Raw genomic sequence first — 20,975 nt, 5'->3', positions numbered from 1 at the left:
GTCCCTCCCCCAGGAGTGGCAGACACATGTATGCATGTTATGATATGACCCCTCTAATTTAGGTGTAAAAATATCGGTGTAGGGGCTGTGCAATAATTATGAGCCCTGGAAGGAGGGTAAAATTGGGGGGGGGGGCAAGTAATTTTTGGCAAGCTGAGAGGGGGCGCCTTTTAAAAATAAAATTAAAACGGTACGGAAACGCTTTAAATGTGCAAAAAAATTTCCTGCTCGCTGCGCTCGCAACATGTACCAGGACCATTTTATTTGTAATTTGGGATCCCAAAAATTTGGGATGTGCAAGGGGGGGGTGGCAAAGAAGTTTTGGCGGGCCGCAGGGGGGCAAGCGATCATTTTTGACGAGCCGTTTGAAAAAATTTTTACCCCCCGGCTCATAATTATTGCACAGCTTTGCACCCCATGCATATTTGCCGGGGCATATTTGAAGCTACTCACTGTAGATCCTGGTCCCATCAGGTCCCAAAGTGTGTCTCCGCACGGAGAGCGACCTTTTAAAAACAAACAACGAGCAAATCTGCATTGAAAGTTATTTACAGCATGTAGGCAACAGATGACGTCAAAACAAAACCACCTAACCTTTTCATTTTTGGTCAAGCAAACCCTTACGACCAGGGTCATAGAACCAGTTTGGTACATATAATATACACAGTAGATTTCCTTGTTTTTGGCAATTTCAAGTTCAATATTTACTGTTATTTTGGAACCTGACCGTCACAAAATCTTCTTTTTTAGCAGCATGAAAGACACAAGTATCATTGTGTATAAGTCATTGCGGTAAACAAATCACTGAAGTTGTGTAAACAGTGAATATATTTCGCGCCATCTGAATACGGCCATACGGAACGAGCGACGTCAATTCCAGACAAAAATTTCTTTCCGTCTGTTTTTGTTTCATCCGCTTATACTTCATTTTACTGTACATCATACAAACTTAAACTGTTCGAAAAAGCATCGACACACTTAAGTCGATAAGTCTGATTTTTAGTTTGACAAGTGTTTGCTGGTGAAAGCCCTGAAAATCTATCAATATGTCGGGGGAAGAGACCGCAGCCGACAGGAATGTAGAAATGTGGAAGATCAAGAAATTGATCAAGAGTTTGCAAGCAGCAAGAGGGTGAGTGAGCCACCTTATTAAGTTAAATGCCCGGGGTTAAATGTTGCACATTAAAGCTTACTTATTTATTATAAAATATCATGTAATAAAATATAAGAGTAATGATGTAATAGTCTAAACTAAACCCATGCGATCTGATTTGACACCACACACTGTTTTTGCAAATGAAATGATTGCGCAATACATGAATTAGGTCTGGGATGTCATTATATCCAGGCTGGACACATCACACTACCGTGTGATGTGTCCAGTTCGTCGCCGAACTTACATATAAGATGGAGAGCTTAGCATAACGGCCTGCCTATTTACGCTTCCTGAAAACACTCTTGCACATAACATAGAAAACCACAAATTCACTAACTTCAACTTGCACTACCGACACCATGAAAAATATTTTAATTATTACCGATCCTTCAGAATACTTGCAAATATTGGCAGTTTCATAAAATCCTGCTGCTGAAAATCGTAAATTCCACAATCTTCTGTCAGATCCAGGTCAGTAATCACAGGTGGGCGATTCTACCAGCGTGACAAGACCAGAGATAATAAAAAGGATGAGAGGCCACGCCGTACAAATAGCTAGCCTGATTGGCAAGCGTCGTCGCTGGCCAGATCTTCTACGGTCGTGTATGATGAGTAGAGACCATAGAGCCCTATATAGGGCTCTGTGGAAGAAACGGTTCCTAATTTTGAAGCCATGGATAATATATTCATTTATCACGAGAACCATATTTTTGTACCAATCACAGAACAGAATTTCACTTACTCACAGCTGTCAATCATTCTTGTGAAACGAAGCTCCGCCTAGTATCAAGGTCTTCTCTGTGTGCATTGGTTGTGCGCATTAACTAGCCTCCAGCACAAATCCTGTGCACACGATCAGGTTGGATGGGCGGTTTACGCCTGGTTTACACAATAGGAACTGCGATGCATCCTAAACTGGATCGTTTCCGTGTATTAGCATTGCATGGTGGGTAATCGCCTGCCAGTTTGCGTAGCTCCACGTTCACAACGGTTTAAAATCAACTCAGGTAAATCCATATAAAAATTAACATGGACACAAAATTGACATAGCTTATGTAATTCAAATAATAAAATAATAAAATGTAATATTATCATGATAGATGCACGTTTTATTAAAACTTGAAAAGATTATTAAGTCCAATAATTTGTTTGTGTTAGCTTGCACGAGTCACAAAATGGCGACCCATCACGCATTTTCTGCATGTGCCGACATTAGTAACTCATAGTGACTGTCCTCAAACTAGCGCCAGTGTGTCTCAGGCCTGATAACGACCCCAGCCCAGGTAATTTTATGCAGAAAGTTTTCTTGCGAACAGCTGCAGGTGACAATTAAACAATGAACACGGCTTGTTTATGTACATGCGTGGGGAGGCTTGTACGTCAGCTGACGTGTTTTGGACATGTTCCGGCGTAAAAAAGTGTTGTGTTTCTTCATGAAAAATACCAGCGATGACCAGTTTTTTGTGGGCTATTTGATTTACAGGTATGTCGGTTCGTCATAGGGTAGAAATGATAGCTGTACAATTTGTATAACATACAGTTTAACATAGGCCTAAACATTTATGGGCACAAATCGACCTTCCGTATTATGCACAAGCAGTGTTCGAAATAAGCACTTATCCTCTTGTCCTCTTGTCCAAAAATCACTGGGGACAACCATATTGAGCTATGTACTTATCCCCTGGACAACCACTATTCGGATTCTTTGCACTCAAAAACATAACTTATATGTTTTGGGGACAACCAAAATGTTTTGAGGACAAGCAGAATTCATGCTTTAGTTGTCCTCGGGACAACCTCCATATTTTCCTTATTTCGGACACTGTGCACAAGTATGTGGAAGTGGCAGGCATAGGACGTCATAGCATAGGGACAGAATCATAAAATTAGAATTCACCTAGAATCTTATTGGAATAGTTGGAGAGAGCATACCATTCTGAAATGCCATGTCATCAAGGGTGAAAATAAGAGCGCGTGAACCAGGGGCCACTTTCACTTTGGCAAAAAAAGTGGCCCTTCACCAAGATTTGGAGTGAACCAGGCTGAGGGCCACTTTGGATGAACCAGGGGCCACTTTTTTTTTAAAATTATTATTTCAAGTTTGGGGATCTAAAATAAAAGCACTGCAGTATAATGTTATTAAAAAATAAAAAATAAATTAATTAAAAAATTACACCGTGCAGTACGCTCACATATAAACACGTGCTCTCTGCAGTGCACCTCCCCCACTACACAGTGCACAGACTGTGCGGTGTTGTACAAACTTTATTGCTCAAATAAAACGTTATAAAGTGCATTTCCGCCGTGATATTCCATCACTAGTCGCTATGATAAATTTTCTCATTTCCATGTCAGTTTTGTTCAAACGTGGTCAGAAAAAAGGTGCAAAAACTTGGCGAAAACTCAATCAATTTCCATAGTTTTTTCTGTATGTGACGGCCATTTTAATATTTAATGGGGTCATGGTTCATGTTCATGACGTCATCCCCACCGGAAATAGTCGATAGTTTACCGACAATCTTCGGGGGTAATTCCATGAAGAAGGCGCAACACTAAATCACTACGCATTTTATGTAACAACGAAATTCGGCTAATATAGTCCATAGTGAATATGAGATTGTAGCGACCATATCTACCGACAAGTTCACTTAAAATCACTCAATATCGGCTTATTTGAATTGACAAGTGTCTTTAATGATAAAATGCAGAAAAAAACTGGACAATTGATCTCAAAAGCAATTCTCTGTGGTGATTTTAAGGGGTACTACACCCTGGCCAATTTTGTGCCTATTTTTGCATTTTTCAAAAATTATAGCGCATTGGTGACAAGTAAGATATGTATAGTATAGGGGCAAGGACTACAGCTACTGCACTGAAAATTCAGCAACTCAAGGCAAGTAGTTATTGACTTATTGATCAAATATAGGTTTTCCCTCATTTTTAGTGTAACTCCACAACTGTTGTCTGTGCTGAAATAAAATTTCCAGTGCAGTAGTTGTAGTCCTTGCCCTATAATATACATATCTTACTTGTCACCAATGCGCTATAATTTCTGAGAAAAATGCAAAAATACGCACAAAATTGACCAGGGGTGTAGTACCCCCTTAAGAGAAAACCCGATTTTGAAATGTGAGTGGTGAGTTTAGTATATTTTTAGCTCTCTTTTTTTTGCACCGCAAAATAGCGAAAAAAGTCAATGGTCATCGATATATGCCGACAAAGGTTTTGGAATCTAGAGAAACAGAGCTTTAATTTGATACCAAATTTATTTTGCCAAGTATTGCAGGGACGCTAGAAATGGCGCTTGAAGTAGGCCGAATTCACACGTTATCCTATGGGACGCTGAATTAGTGCTGCGCCCCTTGTAAGGGCCGTCGTTAGGAACGAGTTCCGTTTACATTCTTCGCGCAAAATAAGAGAAGCGCTTCACAAAATGTGTTCTATTTCAATCATGATGATAAACAAAGATTACAAAAAGTCATCCCCATAAAATATTATTGGAAAAAACACTTTATTGGCCGAGTAGGCGCCTGCAAAGTCTAGAAATGTGTCCAAAAATCCTCAAAAATGGATTTTAAGGTTAATAGACATTGTTAATCTGCATGAAGCCGTTTTGCTGAATATTCAGTAGGCCTACCCAAAAAGATCGTAATTGTTACCACTGGAACGGGGGGGGGGGTATTTATACTTCAGACTCAGTAATAAATGATTTCCAAAACAAAATGGCAACACTGCACTGTTGGCAGGGCACCCTTTTTAAAGGGTGCCACTTGGAAATTTGGAAAATCTTTTAAAGGGTGGGGGTTTAAACTTTGTTGGTAAAAAGGGTGGTTTGATATCAAGGGTGGGAGTAAAATAAAAAAGGGTGGGAGTGCCAGCTTACAATATATTTTCATTGAATGATAAAATTATCCTAGTTTCCAAGAATAAGTGCCAAACCACAAGAATAAGTGCCAAACCACTGCCAGCAAAACATATCGCAAGAAAAAATTCCATTTGATGCATGTTTACATCCACTAGGCTATCGTGTGATGATAGGTGCAGAATTCAGCGTACTTGATTTACTTCGAACCAAATTGCCTGTGACTTCATCAATGTATACAAATAGGGGAAAAGCAAAAAATGGTGGGGGTCAGGAATTTTCAGTGTAAAGGGTGCCTCAGTATAAAGTGTGGGGGTCAGGAATTTTTAATATAAAGGGTGCCTCAATAAAAAGGGTGGGGTAAAATAAAAAGGGTGGGGGTCAAACCCCACTGCCAAGTATGACTGATAATCTCGAAAAGAAATTAAACTCGGTTCAAAGACGTGCTCAAATTGTCGTCTGTTACTAATTTTGTGAGTTCTGTACAAACTTTCGCATATTGGAGGAAAAGTCAAAATATTCGATTTTCGGCGTTTCGGCACTTGGTCTTTAAAACATAATTTCTCTTGAACGGAATGTCGCAGAGACATGAAATTTTCGGTGTTGAGCTTCAAACTTTCTCTAGTTTACTTAATTAGTAATAAATGTGGATTTTGAAAACGTTTAACACCTTATAAGAGGGCGCAACACTAAATCACTAGGCATTTTATGTAACAAAGAAATTCGGCTAATATAGTCCATAGTGAATATGAGATTGTAGCGACCATATCTACCGACAAGTTCACTTAAAATCACTCAATATCGGCTTATTTGAATTTGACAAGTGTCTTTAACGATAACATGCAGAAAAAAACTGGACAATTGATCTCAAAAGCAATTCTCTGTGGCGGATTAAGATAAAACCCGATTTTGAAATGTGAGTGGTGAGTTTAGTATATATTTTAGCCCTTTTTTTTTGCACCGCAAATTAGCGAAAAAAGTCAATGGTCATCGATATATGCCGACAAAAGTTTTGGAATCTAGAGAAACAGAGCTTTAATTTGATACCAACTTTATTTTGCCAAGTATTGCAGGGACGCTAGAAATGGCGCTTGAAGTAGGCCGAATTCACACGTTATCCTATGGGACGCTGAATTAGTGCTGCGCCCCCTGAATGAAATCTTTTCCCCGAGTCCAAATCGTGCATGATCGGAAAGCTGCCGATAACTAAATTACAATAATTTATGCAGACTGACCTGGGCACTGAATTCTACGTGCGTACGCAGTTCATGATTTTAAAACGATGTTTTCGTCAACAAAACTTGTTAAGCTTACAGGTAATTTCTACTTAAATTTTAGAGTCAGGTAGTGTTGAGACGTCTGGCGCCACTCGGGAGAAAATGGGTGTCGCCCGTCTATATTATTTTGCCTTGTCACGAGCGCACTTGCCTGGTTTCTGGGGGCCAAACGGCGCCCGTCGCCCGCTTAAAATCACCCTTGCATGTCATATTGATATTGAGCTATTAAATATGACCAGTTGACCACTTGTACTCGATTGAAAATAAACAAAATAATAAGTACCGTACCATTTTAAATCAAAACTGAAAATCAACCTGTTGTTTTTATTTGTAATTAACATACACTGTACAAAATTAACATTAGCAACTCGAACATCCTAAATTAGTGTACATGCTCAAGCTCGAACCTACATGACCGACTAGAGCTCCGAATATCTACTATGATCAATTCTTCAGTCGTCAACACAGTGTAACCGACGATCACAAGACAGGGCAAATTACAACAGGGTCTACAATACTAATTACTAGTACCTTGCCTGTCCTTGCGCATAAAACAATTTCAGCAACATAGGCCTACCAGAGAAAATGTAGTATATATATTTCAAACAATCAGTTTGCCATTTTTTTTTAGGCCGAGTAAAAATGTAATGTTTACTTTCATGACTTTAGCGTCCCCTCCCGCTTCCTTTTTTGAAGATTCTTAAATTTCCTTTTATGCCTCCACCGGAAGTATTATGTTTCCTGGTTGCCCGTCCGTCCGAGCTTGCTAGTGCAATTTCTCGGAACTGGTAAGGCGTATAGTAATGCAATTTGGTAGAGGGGTGGCAATTGGCGATCTCCAAATTTGAGCAAGTTTTCGTCGCAAAATATGGTAAATTTTAAGTACCTAATTTGCATAATTTATGCATATCAAGCAAAATAACATTGTGCACAGATTATCTGGAGATCTGTACGAGTTACAGTGATGAAACTTGAAGGAGAGTAGCACAGCCAGAGGTTCTTGACCTGATTTGCTTTTCAGCGCAAAATTTGCATAATCGCAAGGTCATTGTGAGGTCATTTGGGGTCATCCGGGGTCAAATCTCCATATATTGTTGCAGGTTTATGAAATTTGGTGGGAACACCTACTGTAGGAAGAACAAAATGTCAAGGTCATTTTAGGGTCATCCAAGGTCATCCAATGTCAAATCGCCATAGATTGTCACAGGTTCATGAAATTTTGTGGGGACGATCACTGAAACTTACAGGCAAAAAATGTCAAGGTCATCTGGGGTCACCCTAGACTGCTGCAGGTTCATGAAATTTGGTGGAAAAGGCCACCTTAGTGAGGCAAATAATGTGAAGGTCATTTTGGGGTCAAGTGAAATTGCAACAGTTAAAATGATGGGCGTCAAGGTGGAGGCATTGCGGCCAACGTTATTCTAGTTATTTTCTAAAATTTCAGAATTTATAACTTTTTAATTCATGAACATGTTTAAGAAGTTCTATAGCCTTCCTACCTTACAAATGTATAGAAGCACTTCAGGAAAGTTTTGTGATCAGTAGGCCAGGGGTCCAGAAAAACAATGTGTACATGTATGCAAAAGCGGACCAAAAAGGGGTTTTCCGATCATTTAAATAAAAAAAAGCTCCTCCTCCCTTTTTGTTCAAAAACCTGGATGATGTATCTTTTTATTTGGTCTTATTTAATGTATCTTGACTGAAACGTAATAGATAATCGTCATTACTCGACCACCACCAAGTCAAATGTCTTGGTCAATAATGTCATGACGACTATAGGTGACCCCAGAGTGACGTCATAAGCCGTTGACCTCCGTTGACAACAAATCCGATTCAGAAGTCAAATTTGTAGTTTTCTGTGGTTTGTCCCTTTTCAAATCGGCCAAAATACTACCATTTCTATTTCTTCTCGACATGGGGCCTCAAGCCAACAACAAAAATAAAGACTCTCCTCTATATGTTCATGTGTTCAGCTTCACATAAAATGCAATTTTCGCCAAGTATTTAACCTTTATTTGACCGAAATCTGCCCCAAATTTGCTCGATTCGAGGTCAAAACAAAATGTAAACAGACAGAATCAGCTTCTGTTACAAGTCTTCAACTAGTCGCACTGCTCAACGGTCTATCGTGGGTTGAAAAGCGTAAGTGTAGGCACTGTAGCGTCATGTAAAATAAGTACCCGGATGGCCGGGGTCACCTATTGGTGACTTAGTCATGCGACCTTATTTGTCTTCCAAAATTGCTTATTTCTAGCACCCCCTACCAGGGTTCCCGTTAAGGATTTAAAAATGTGCGTCATGTGTGACGCAAGTTTGCTGACAAGGTTGAAAAAACTTGCGTCCAGACATATTTTTGTGCGTCCATCTGAAATTCACAATCAATCATATACCGGGAAACGCCGCGGAATTTCATGATCAGAACGGCAGCCCCTTGTTGCTAACACACGTACCCGTACCCCGGGTCTACACTTCATCAAATGTTGATTGTTAAAATAAAATAAAAGTGCATTTTCGCCATGATATTCCATCTCCAGTCGCTATGATAATTTTTCTAATTTCTGTGTCAGTTTTGGTCGGAAACATGGTCAGAAACAGCTGCAAAAACATCATAAATTTTCGTACTTTTACTTCGGGTTTCTTTAATTTTAAAGCGGGTTGTTGATGCTATAAAAGCTAAAACACGCGCTGCCACAAATAATATAAAAAAAGGTTATCATTTGGAACAATAATACTAATAAAGGAAACGTAGATTATTTATGAGAAAATAAACTTAAAACATTAAAAACTGAATATTGTCAGCTTGTGATAAATCAATCCATTATCCAGCAAGCTTTGTAAACAAAGCATCAATGGGGACTTTCCCATCAAACAGCGATCGTACGGAAAGCTTTGAAAAAGTGCATGATTTCCTGACGTTGCATTTACAAATATTGCAGAATTTACTACAATTCTTAAGCAGGTGGGTCAAAATTTTGGGGCTTTTATTATCTTAAAAATATAAAAGAATAAAAATGTCTTATTTTTATCATCAATTAATGATTAAATTTCGAAGTTTTGTCTGCGTCCACATGCATGTGATATTGACGCTAAATACTTGATTAGCCATGTGAACTTGCGTCCAAATTTGTAAAATACGCGTCTGGACGCAATGACGCACACTAACGGGAAGCCTGCCCCCTACATGAATGCTGATTGCTCTACTTTTTCATCAGATTTCTTGGAACTTGCTCAAATATTTTCTTTACAGAAATGGCACAAGCATGATTTCATTGATCATACCTCCAAAAGATCAGATTTCTAGGGTGGCCAAGATGTTGGCAGATGAATTTGGCACAGCATCCAACATTAAAAGCAGAGTAAACAGGTAAGTATAATATGAGCTGAAATAATCTCATCTCTATGGGCAGAGTTCAATAACTAACAATCAACAAGCAATCAGGCATAGCTCAAAAAGAAAAAAATGAAGTGGGACAGACTGCCTAGTGTCTGGTCACACATTGTTTATTTGGCTGCAACTTTCAACCGGTGTTTATCTGTACTGCAATGTACACAATTGCATGCTTGGGGGATTAAGGTTGGCACAGAGTACAAACATTTTGTGGTTCATGTTTGTGCTTCAGTTATTTTTGATTGCTTTGGCGCACCCTAAGCAATGTACATGTAGGCCTACATAATGTAGACATAAAATACACAAGGAATATGTATCATGGTACCGTATCAACAAATTTGGGAAGCTCCTTCCCAGGAAATATTGGTGTTTGGGGGGAAATTCTGGTACCGTATATATGGATCATGGATGGAAATTGTGTCTTTTGTTTTTGTATATATAAAAACATGCTATTGTGGGAAATTAAGCTTACTTCCCAGGGAATTACATTTTTTCAAGCCCTGAATTGTTAATGTGGTGTTATTTTTGCAATAGCTGTTATGGAGTGGCGTACATGCTACGCATGAATGTAATTATTGCCAATTTTGTTTGTTTGTTTGTTTCAGACTTTCTGTCTTGTCAGCCATCACATCAGTACAACAGAGACTGAAGCTCTACTCCAAAGTGCCACCCAACGGGCTAGTGATATACTGTGGTACTATCGTCACAGATGACGGCAAAGAGAAGAAAGTGAACATTGACTTTGAGCCCTTCCGACCAATCAATACCTCGCTATATTTATGCGATAACAAATTCCACACAGAGGTAGGACAAGTAGAATATTGTACAAATTATATTGAATGCCCAAGAGGCGAATGGTCGAAACTATTGCTCTGAGTGATCTCAAAACTGTACTTTTTTCCCCGAAGCGAATTGATATCAGGGAATTTAATATTGCAATTTGAAAGCTTCAAATACAATAACATGTATTCCAAAATTAAAATGTTTTCAAAACAGGTGTTGTTTTGTGATACATTATGCATTGTAGTAGGCTTGCCTTGTACAGTATTACAATTTTGTAAAGCATCAAAGCATGGTCACTAATAATGTAGTTTCCCCTGGAAATTACTTTTCAAGGACACTAATTAGGTTTGACACAAAAAAATTGTCACAAAAGCTTGAATATCTTGAATAAGGAGTGTATGATGCGAACTGGTATAAGACAGCATTGAGCCAGTGCTCAAGGGTTTCATTTTGGGTACACATTTAAGGTGGTACTACACCCCCTCATAAATTGTATGCATTTTTCTCAAAAATTAACTACACACTGGTAACAAAAGTTATGTATAGGGCAAGGAATCCAATTACTTCACTGAAATTTTAGTGATTCAAGACAAAGTGGTTCATTATACAGAAATGAGGTACATTCTAGCGGTGCCTCTTGTTTTATAAATCATAAATAACGTACCGCTTATCTTGAGTCACTGAAATTCCAGTGAAGTAACTGGATTCCTTGCCACTATAATATATACATAACTTTTGTTACCAGTGTGTTATGATTTTTTGAGAATAATGCAAAAATAGTCACAAATTTATCAAGGGGTGAGGTACCCCCTTAAGCCACTCGGGATTTACAATGTAATTTGTAAATTTGAGTCATTACTCAAATGGGGTGTAAAGTAGCAACAAATAAAAATATCATTATCATTGGATTGTTGACAGCTTTATAAAATCCACCTGTCGCAGTCAATCGTCACACGCCCTCATTGACATACTTTCTTTCCGTACTTGTAGGCACTAACAGCACTGCTAGCAGATGACAACAAATTTGGTTTCATTGTAATGGACGGTAATGGTGCACTATTTGGAACTCTGTCAGGGAACACAAGGGAAGTCATGCACAAATTCACAGTGGATTTGCCAAAGAAGCATGGTAAGAAAGCACAATAATTATTTTACATGGTATAAACAGGCATATTCAACCATAAATTGAGCTCCTTCAATTTTAAAAAATGAAGGCCTGATTGGAGGCATTTTAAGTATTTTACATACAGTCAGTCTACTCTGAAGTACAAAGTACCGACGCGGACGCAAACATTGTGCTGACTTTGAAGGCACGCACACCTGCAGCGGAGACGCAGCACTACGCTGTATACGCGCGCGTTGTCACTTTGTGCTTCAGAGTGGACAAACTGTAGTTTGAGGCAAGGGTAGCGCTAGGTCCAAAAGCTTGGGGGTCCCTTGGGACCCCCGAGCTAACAGAAAATGCAAAAATGGGGGTCCCTAAAGAAATATCGGGGTCCCAACTATTCATAATTGCTGAGCAAATTCAATCTATTTGTGTGATACCATACTATTTTTTTTTTGGGGGGCAGGGGTTTATTAAATATTATTGTATTTTTGTTTTTTCTTTCATTCTTTTTTTCTTTTTTTTTTCTTTTCTTTTTTTTTTTTTTTTTCTTTCTTTTTTTCTTTTTTTTTTTTTTTTTTTTTTTTCTTTTTTTTTTTTTTTTTTTTTTTTTTTTTTTTTTTTTTTTTTTTTTTTTTTTTTTTTCTTTTTTTTTCTTTCAATCAAATTAGTATAATTACTTAATTTTCCCGGCCGCCGCTGCCTGGCCAATAATAATTTTAACATTGTTTAATACTGCCCTCTTTTGTCAGGTAGATTCAACCATGTAAACAACATTGATCTCGCCGTATTTTCTCGATATCACGGCTGTTTTGCTGTCAAAATTTTCACTCAAAAAGCAGTATTACTGTGCATAATATTAATTATTGAAGTAAATTAGGCCATATTTTGGTGTTTCAGGGGTTCAGTTGCTTCAAAAATAATGTGCATAATGCAAGTTGAGGAAACTTTTGAGCCTACTTTTCCGGCTGAAAACAACATGTCAGTGCATGTGGGAATTTTTGTTGCGTACGACGGGCCGCAATAACTCGCTGCTTTTGCAATATTCATGCGTGAGATTCGGGTTTTGGTGGGTCCGGGACGCAAAAACGCAGCCTAGCGCGACCCTTGGTTTGAGGGCAGATGTAGGGATGACAAAGAGCTCACAGCCAGTTCCCATCATGGTAACGCATGGTTGTTTGTACACCCTGCCCAGGGACTCATGGGAAAAGAGTGTCTTACATGTAGCACTGGTTGATCTATCCAGGTAAAATCTAGGTGGAAAAGAGTGCAATTAGCAGCAGATAAAAATGTCATTATTTCAGCAAGTGAAGATATGGTATCATTATAATCACCATAATAATCATTGTCATCCTTATTATAATCGTTGTTGTTATTCTTATCATTGCACAGGACGTGGTGGTCAGTCTGCTTTACGTTTTGCCCGTCTCAGGATGGAGAAGAGACATAACTACGTAAGGAAAGTCGCTGAGACAGCGGTACAATTATTCATCACAAATGACAAACCTAACATAGCTGGTCTCATCTTAGCGGGTCAGCTGATTTCAAGACAGAACTTAGTCAATCAGATATGTTTGATCCGGTAAGTAGGTCACGACGGGGGAAAGATGGGAAATCGGGGAGCTCATTGCCAGGAAATGTTGACCTCTCGCTAGATATTTCCCCACGCTGCTGATGTGGCGATATGCCAGGAATCAAACTTCATCGGAATTCCCTTGCCGGGAAACTCTGCATTAGTTTTTCCAGCCCTGGCCCAAACAAAATGCGTCCTATTATGCTTTTCAGTAAGAGTTATATTTTCTATTTTAGCAAAGATTCTCTCAAGCGATGGAAAAAAACCACCCTGTTCTACGGGCAGACATACTTGCCAAGTTGGGCAACAGTCTTAGGACCCTACACAATCACCAAAAGCTTGACAAATCTGAAACAAAAATGTCAGAACTAATTTCAGTCAAAACCAATCCACGTGAGCCAAAAAATGGCTGTTGGGTCAATCCCACAGCAGCTGAAGGGAGTATCCCATTATGCTTTGCGGTACCATAATAGAACTGATTGTGCCATAGAAAATGTACACAAAATCCCACACTTCAACTTTCAATTACTCGCTTAAATCAGGGAAGCTTAGACTTTTGTTTGAAAAAATATCACCCATAGAGTATTGTAAATCTATCAATAGCTCTCAATATCTAAGCGGCTCTTGTTTATATTTTGTATACATTTGCTATGGAGCATGCATATACACTACAATGCATGATGGGATACTCCCTTGAGCTGCTGTGGGTCAATCCATACCAAATCAAGGAGGGCTCCCACCTGACTCCCTCAAAATTTGCTTTATATTTTTACTCAAATGTTCTACCTGTAGAAATATTCAAAACCAGAAAGATTGAGGTCTGTAGCCATTTAAAGTTGGAGGGAGGTCTTAATTTGGACCAAAAGCTGCCCTTTTATATATAAATCTTTGGGAGTCTATACCTTCCTTATAAAGAGAGAGAGAGAGAGGTCTGAAACCTTGTATAATTCAAGCCTTCCGAATTTGGCACCTTTGCAAATAACACAATTACACAATAAATGGTCAACTTTGGGCTCGTCGATTTATACGAAGGCAACCTATAAAATTACAGGGATTTAGCAATGTTGTAATATAAGGCTAGTAGTGTTTTAAAAGTGATGTTTTGTAAATTTAGAAGGTGGACCATATTGACTTTGGTCCACCTGTAAATGAGAAATTTGCAATAAATTTCATCTTATTTTCATCATTTTACCTGCACAGAGGCTGCAAAATAAAGTGCTTAAACTAGTTGATGTCTCCTATGGAGGTGAGAATGGTTTCAATCAAGCTATTGAGTTGTCTACAGAAGTCCTATCTAACGTTAAATTCATCCAAGAAAAGAAGCTCATTGGTAAGTTTTCTTTCATTTATTTTATACACACAAGTTGGTACTTGATATTATCTCCAAACTCCAAAAAGTTAGACATTAAAAGTATTGTTAGTTTCAGAGAAGAGCCCTGAAGTATGGTTCAAATGAGATTTTCCCCATATTTTGGGTCCTATTACTTTGTTCAGAAGGAAGATATGGCTTTGATATGTGCAAATTTGAAATATACACCCAAAAAAACACACCGAGTAGTAAATATTAATGTTCTAGGGGTGCAGTTTGGGAGATATGATCGCCTAAAATCTGACTTTTGCTTAACGACACATTTCCATTCAGACCCCCCATTTCAAATTGCTGCGGTGTGAAAACGAAACAGAGTTAGAGGCTTAAATTTTCAGGTTTTTTCATTTCTCATTGATGTCAATCAATAAGCAAACAGAGAAAAAATCCATGAGGTATGGTGTACACCCCTTAGTAAGTTGGCATAATAGCCCATGTACAGGTGAAATATTAATGTTGATTCTGTTGCTTCCTTTTGCAGGTAAATATTTCGATGAGATTTCACAAGACACCGGCAAATATTGCTTTGGCGTAGATGACACACTAAAGGCCTTAGAGATGGGAGCTGTAGAAATTCTAATAGTTTGGGAAAACTTAGAAATTATGCGATATTGTCTGAAGAACCACTCCACAGATGGTAAGAGAATATTTTATCCCCCTGAGTACTACCTGCCGATCTTACATTGCCTCTGATTGGTCAATTACATGATATCTTCATTTTAATCACCAATCAGAATAGAGCTTTGCAAGTAATTCACCCCAATTTTTTTATGGTGAAATTATTCTAACAATGTTGCTGATTGGTCCAATTGATGATGAAAACTTCTTTTTGGGCAATCGGCAGGTAGTTCTCATGGGGTTAATAAATACAAAGTCTAATATGGTATGGTCTGATTTCACCACATGCTGTTTTCACTGTGGTTGAATGACATTGACAGGGGTCCAAAATGATGAAATATGCTATTTTTTATAAACATTTTGCATAATGTAAAAGGTTATTGCATGGGCTCTGAAATTTCAGATTTCTTTCAACTTGTATAAGGCCAAGTAAAATAAATATGTTTCTCATCCTTGAATTTTTGCTCTTTGGTAGTATAAAATGGAAGTTTCATACTTGTTTCTTCACTAATATCTCATTGTTTTTGCAGAGGATAAAGTACTGCATCTCAACCCAGAACAGGAGAAAGACAAGACTCATTTCATTGAAAAAGATGTAAGTATCATTTGATACAGAATATGATATATATATTATTATTTAGGCCTAAAGGCTGTACTAGCACATGGTCTAGACTTGTTTCAATGCTGACCTGAAGGGGTTGGACTAGGTGGGCTAATGAGCTCAGGCAAGAAGGGAGAGGGCCTAAAAGGAGCAGTAGCATAGCCAGGTTTTCCAGGGAGGGGGCAGCCCTCGAATTAAGGATCTGAAGGGGCAGGGCAACCTTTTTAGGGCAAGTTAATAATTGGCATGGATTTTCACTGAAAAAGCAAGGCACAGCACAGCTGTTTGTAATATTTCAAGAGGGCATCATGGCAACTGTTGAAAATTTGAGAAGGGCACCAAGGCAATTTCTCAAAAGTGAAGAAAACACACAAACATAGATGATTTTATAATGAAGGGACAGGGCTGGGGCACCGACGGCAACTTCATTAGAGGGCACGGCAAGTGACTGCCTTGGGTAAAGGACATATTTTGAGGGCATTATGGCAGTGGGGATGGGCACCCACAGCAAAATGCCATGGGTTAATTCGAGGGGGGGCAAGGCGACAAGGTTAAGAGTTGGCGAAAATGGGCAAAAAATGCCTAAAAATCATTGTGGCCAGCATCCAATAAGGAGAAAAGATGTTTTGTTTGGCCAGTGCATTTTTTTCCAGAAATTACCAATTAGGAGAAAACCATTTGCATTCTTTTCTTGTTTGTCCTACAGACTGGTGTTGAATTGGAACTAGTGGAATCACAACCATTACTTGAATGGCTGGCAAACAACTATAAAACATTTGGTAAGTCAAAACAAAAGGCCACCAAAAATTGCAGTTGGAATGTGATACCATGGATTCAATGGACCATTTTTTATCCCCCTGGCTTTAGCCATGAGGGGGATATTGCGATAGTGTATTCCTTTTGTATGTGGGGGTGTGTGTATGTATGTGTGTTCCATTTTGGTTAGGTTTTGCCTTCCGCCTATTTTCTCGGAGACTAGGGGTCGCACGTTTTTCGAACTAGGTGGGTGCATCTTGACCCGAGACAGAACCGGTTTGTATTGGTTAGTGGGTCAAGGTCACTCAGGTCATCCAGGGGTCATCTGAGGTCAAATTACTAAAAACTGTCGTATGGGCATGAAACTTCGTTGGTACAGTCAATATTTAAAGCCAAATTTTTTGAAGGGTCATTTCGAGGTCACCAGGGGTCATCTGAGGTCAAATTAGGAAAAACTGTCGTATGGACATGAAACTTGGTGGGAATATTCAGGTCATTTCGATGTCACCGGGGGTCATCTGAGGTCCAAAAAAATCAGTAAAAACTGTCGGATGGGCATGAAACTTGGTATGTACAGTCGACATTTAAAGCCAAATTTTTGGAAGGTCATTTCGAGGTCACCAGGGGTCATCTGAGGTCAAATTAGGAAAAACTGTCGTATGGACATGAAACTTGGTGGGAATATTCAGGTCATTTCGAGGTCACTGGGGGTCATCTGAGGTCCAAAAAAATCAGTAAAAACTGTCGGATGGGCATGAAACTTGGTATGTACAGTCGACATTTAAAGCCAAAATTTTTGAAGCTCATTTTGAGGTCATCAGGGGTCATCTGAGGTCAAATTAGTAAAACCTGTTGGATAGGCATGAAACTTGGTGGATACAGTCAACTTTTAAAGCCAAATTTTTGGAAGGTCATTTTGGGGTCACCAGGGGTCATCTGAGGTCAAATTAGTAAAACTGACATATGGGCATGGAACTTGGTGGGTACAGTCAACATTTAAAGCCAAATTTTTGGAAGGTCATTTCGGGGTCACCAGGAGTCATCTGAGGTACAAGTTTACTGATCGCCCAGCCAGGGGGATCGCGTGGTTTGAGAACCACCTATTTTTTATTCCCTTGGCTTGAGCTATAAAGGCCACCAAAAATTGTTTACTTGTCCTCGCACTGTTTGTGGAAGACAGTTGGATGGACTTCCTTTTGTAACTAATAACTGGCGATTAGTAGAAGATCATAGGTGAACACATGTGACCCACTCCAACAAAAATCTGAACAAGTCATCAGACGTGTATTTGAGTAGGGTCTAAAGATGACATTCTTATAAAAAATATCAAATTTTGAAATGATTAATTTATGGTATTTGACTGTGGGATTAAGTGGACTTTCAAATCATTGGAAGTGCTTATTAAAAAGAGATTTATTTAATTATTAATTAAACAGTTGAACTAGCATAATCCCTATTCAATCTTGTGTAAAACAGAAAGCTAATAATTGGCCCATTTCTGAGAATACCAATTAGGCAAATTATAAGGGTATCGTTTACAAAACTATCCATATCTTAAAAGTATTTATGCTGTTTAACTTTGGTATCATTTTAAAGCTTTACTTTTGTCTAGTGGTTACATTTATATATTAAAATCATGAAACGTCAAAAATGCTGCTTGTTCCCGATTTTGTTAGAGTGTGTCACATATTGCCACAAAGAGTTCATACAAGTAAATGAGAGTAAATGTCTATATTACGATCCTGTACAGTGAGGTATTTTTAGCAGTATCAAGGTCTTGTGATTTTAACTGTTCAGAGTGAGTGGTTTCGTGCATTCGCGATTGCAAACAGTTACATTTTAACGCCTACTGGTGTTAAGTATTTCCGCAGGCTTATAATTTGCGGGGTTCTGAAATTCATGGCGAAAATAAACCACAAGAAAATTTCTCGCAATCTGTAACATGGCTTTGATGCTTTTTTTGTGTGTGTGAATTACAGGGGCCACATTGGAAATTATCACAGACAGGTCTCAAGAAGGGTCACAATTCTGCAAAGGTTTTGGTGGCATCGGCGGCATCCTCCGTTACCGTGTTGACTTCCAGCAATTAGAATTTGACGAAGATGACCTTGTGGACTTGGATGACTACTAAGAAGCAAAACTACAGAGTACTGGGGGCTTACTGAAATGCCAATTCTCGGGAAGCTTCATGGAATCTTAACTGTCGAGAATTTTTGTTCGGCTTGTTATAAACACTGGACACGCGTTTGGAGAAACATGCTTGCTTGGATTGGGCTATTCCATCTAAAATCCACACTACCCCTGTGGAAGAATTTGGAAATATCTGCCACAGGGGGAGTATGTTTTTCAAATCTAATTAGTCAGGGTTGATCATTTTGAAACCCATACTCCCCCTGTATAATGTCTTTACCTATATCTTCCACAATTGGAGTGCGTTTTTTAAATGGAAGTTATCCAACTGCCTATTCTATTTGAAACTCATACTCCCTCTCTTCTACAGGGGTAGTGTGGATTTTAAATGAAATAGCCCATTGTGTGATGACGTAGAGCCAGTAAAGACCACTATATATATGCAAATGAGAGTGTCGGTTATAGGTTATCATTATGGTCTAAAAGTGGATTATTGGCTATCAACATCAACACCACATCATGTATTTTTTACGCACATGCTTCCCTGTGGCTCTGTCCTGCATAAAAAGCGGTGTCGGGCATTTCAGTAACATCCCCTAAGGCTGTGGAAAATTGCTTGTTTGATTGAGGTTCCCTGTCGCTCGAATATATTTTATTTATTTTGCCATCCATCACTGTCTGGGGTACTGTTAGTGCACCATCTATTGACGAAATAGCGTACTTGAATGCTCAAAGTTACTTCTGAAAAGAGGCCGCAACCAGTAATCATTACATGATCGATGCAGAGGTCAATTTTTCGCCAAGAAATTGCAGTTTTACATGCATGTGGACTTGAAAATGTGTAGATTTTTGGGATTTCTACTCTAATGAATAAAATATGTACCAACTTTTTTTCCCAGAGGCCTTAAAATATTTTTGGCTGCAGGCCTTATATTAAGTATGCCTGGACCAGGAGTTAGCTCCTGTTCCCAAAGACGGCTCCTGGTCTTATAGTTTACACTGTAAAATATTGGACACACCAGGAGCCAAAATTGGGCAACCATGGGGTAAAAAAAGCCTGGGTGCCTGCTTAATATAAGCCTTGCTTGGCTGGCGGGTCCAAGCTAGTTGGTCAGGGACCCTAACCAAACAATTTTCCACAGCCTAACGAAAGAAGATTAGATGTTAAACTGATACGAAGATTACATTCTCAAGACAGAATACTCATTTTATCAGCTTAATTTGAATTTTTGTTTTTTCTACTTCAAGTGACAGGTTAAAAGGGGATAAATATAAGAGTATATGTGGCCCAACACAAGTCGATGATTGATGTGCGCACATTGAGGGACTGCACAATGTTATAAATGCAATATTCCTTTTTAGAGTTGTAATTGAACACTGTGTTCTCTCACACCAAATTAATAGCAAGTTGGCACCATTTAATTTGTTCTGAAGTTATTAGTACATAGTGTTTAAAAACATAGACACCTCTAAACATGGTTTCCCCTTACATTTTCATGAAAAAAAATGCCTTTTTCTTCTTGCTGTATGTATACATGCTGTACCTTGATTTTCGAGTATTATTGCACAAGCTTTACGTTACGTACACAGGGCCAACGGCTTTATGCGACTTCCGAAGTACGGGACATTGCACGCACACTACCTATATCTGCACAAGCTAAGCAGTGTATGGGGGTGAGAAGACTATTATATTCTGCAAACTAATCCCTGGCCTTATAGGTCTTTGACATATTAGAATATGATTGACCCAAGTGATTGACCTTGTTCCTCATTAATGTGTGCTCATACAAAAGGCTTTTGAAGCATTTTGCCTCATTGATTTGTGTTGGGTCACATAAGTACAGAATGTAATGCAGGTAAAGCTTGATGGCAATTGGTCGTAAGTGTAACTATTTTTAAACCTGTTGCAGATTGCCTTCAGTTTTTGCAATTGAAAAAAATATAGATACCATTTATCATGTTTTAGTGATAATATTGGTATTGTTATTGTTCATGATAATGGTAGCCAAAGCGAATTAAACACACTTCAAAGGTACATCTGTCCAAGAAGCATTTATGAACACAAAAGTCCATTTTACAAGTGTTGTATATTCAAGAGGTCAAATACGAGTATTGTGATGGAAATAAATAACTGGGTTTGACTTCTTGTGCTGTGTCTGCGCTTCAAAATCGGAAGTGCTGTGAGATGTTAACCCCATGAGAACTACCTGCCTATTGGTCACAAAGAAGTTTTCATTATACATTTGACCAATCAGCAACATTGTTACAATAATTTCACCACACAAAAAAATTGAGGTGAATTATTTGCAAAGCTCTATTCTGATTGGGGATTAAAATGAAGATATCATGTAATTGACCAA

At 38.6% G+C, this 20,975-nt stretch overlaps 1 protein-coding gene across 1 annotated transcript; it reads left to right on the top strand.

Moving 5' to 3' along the window:
* The first annotated feature begins 667 nt into the window (after positions 1–667).
* LOC140147954 (eukaryotic peptide chain release factor subunit 1-like) lies at positions 668–20,650 on the top strand. The gene is given in 11 exon segments (XM_072169747.1): positions 668–1,132; positions 9,543–9,659; positions 10,289–10,487; positions 11,457–11,595; positions 12,964–13,098; positions 13,101–13,153; positions 14,345–14,474; positions 14,992–15,147; positions 15,659–15,723; positions 16,436–16,508; positions 18,465–20,650. Coding segments are annotated over 11 exon segments (1,305 nt in total). The 5' UTR covers positions 668–1,046; the 3' UTR covers positions 18,617–20,650.
* Positions 20,651–20,975: the final 325 nt, after the last annotated feature.

Source organism: Amphiura filiformis, chromosome 3, assembly GCF_039555335.1.
Source record: "Amphiura filiformis chromosome 3, Afil_fr2py, whole genome shotgun sequence".
NCBI lineage: Eukaryota > Metazoa > Echinodermata > Ophiuroidea > Amphilepidida > Amphiuridae > Amphiura > Amphiura filiformis.
The sequence above is the reverse complement of the archived record's forward strand: the minus strand, read 5'-3'. Positions and strand labels throughout refer to the sequence as shown.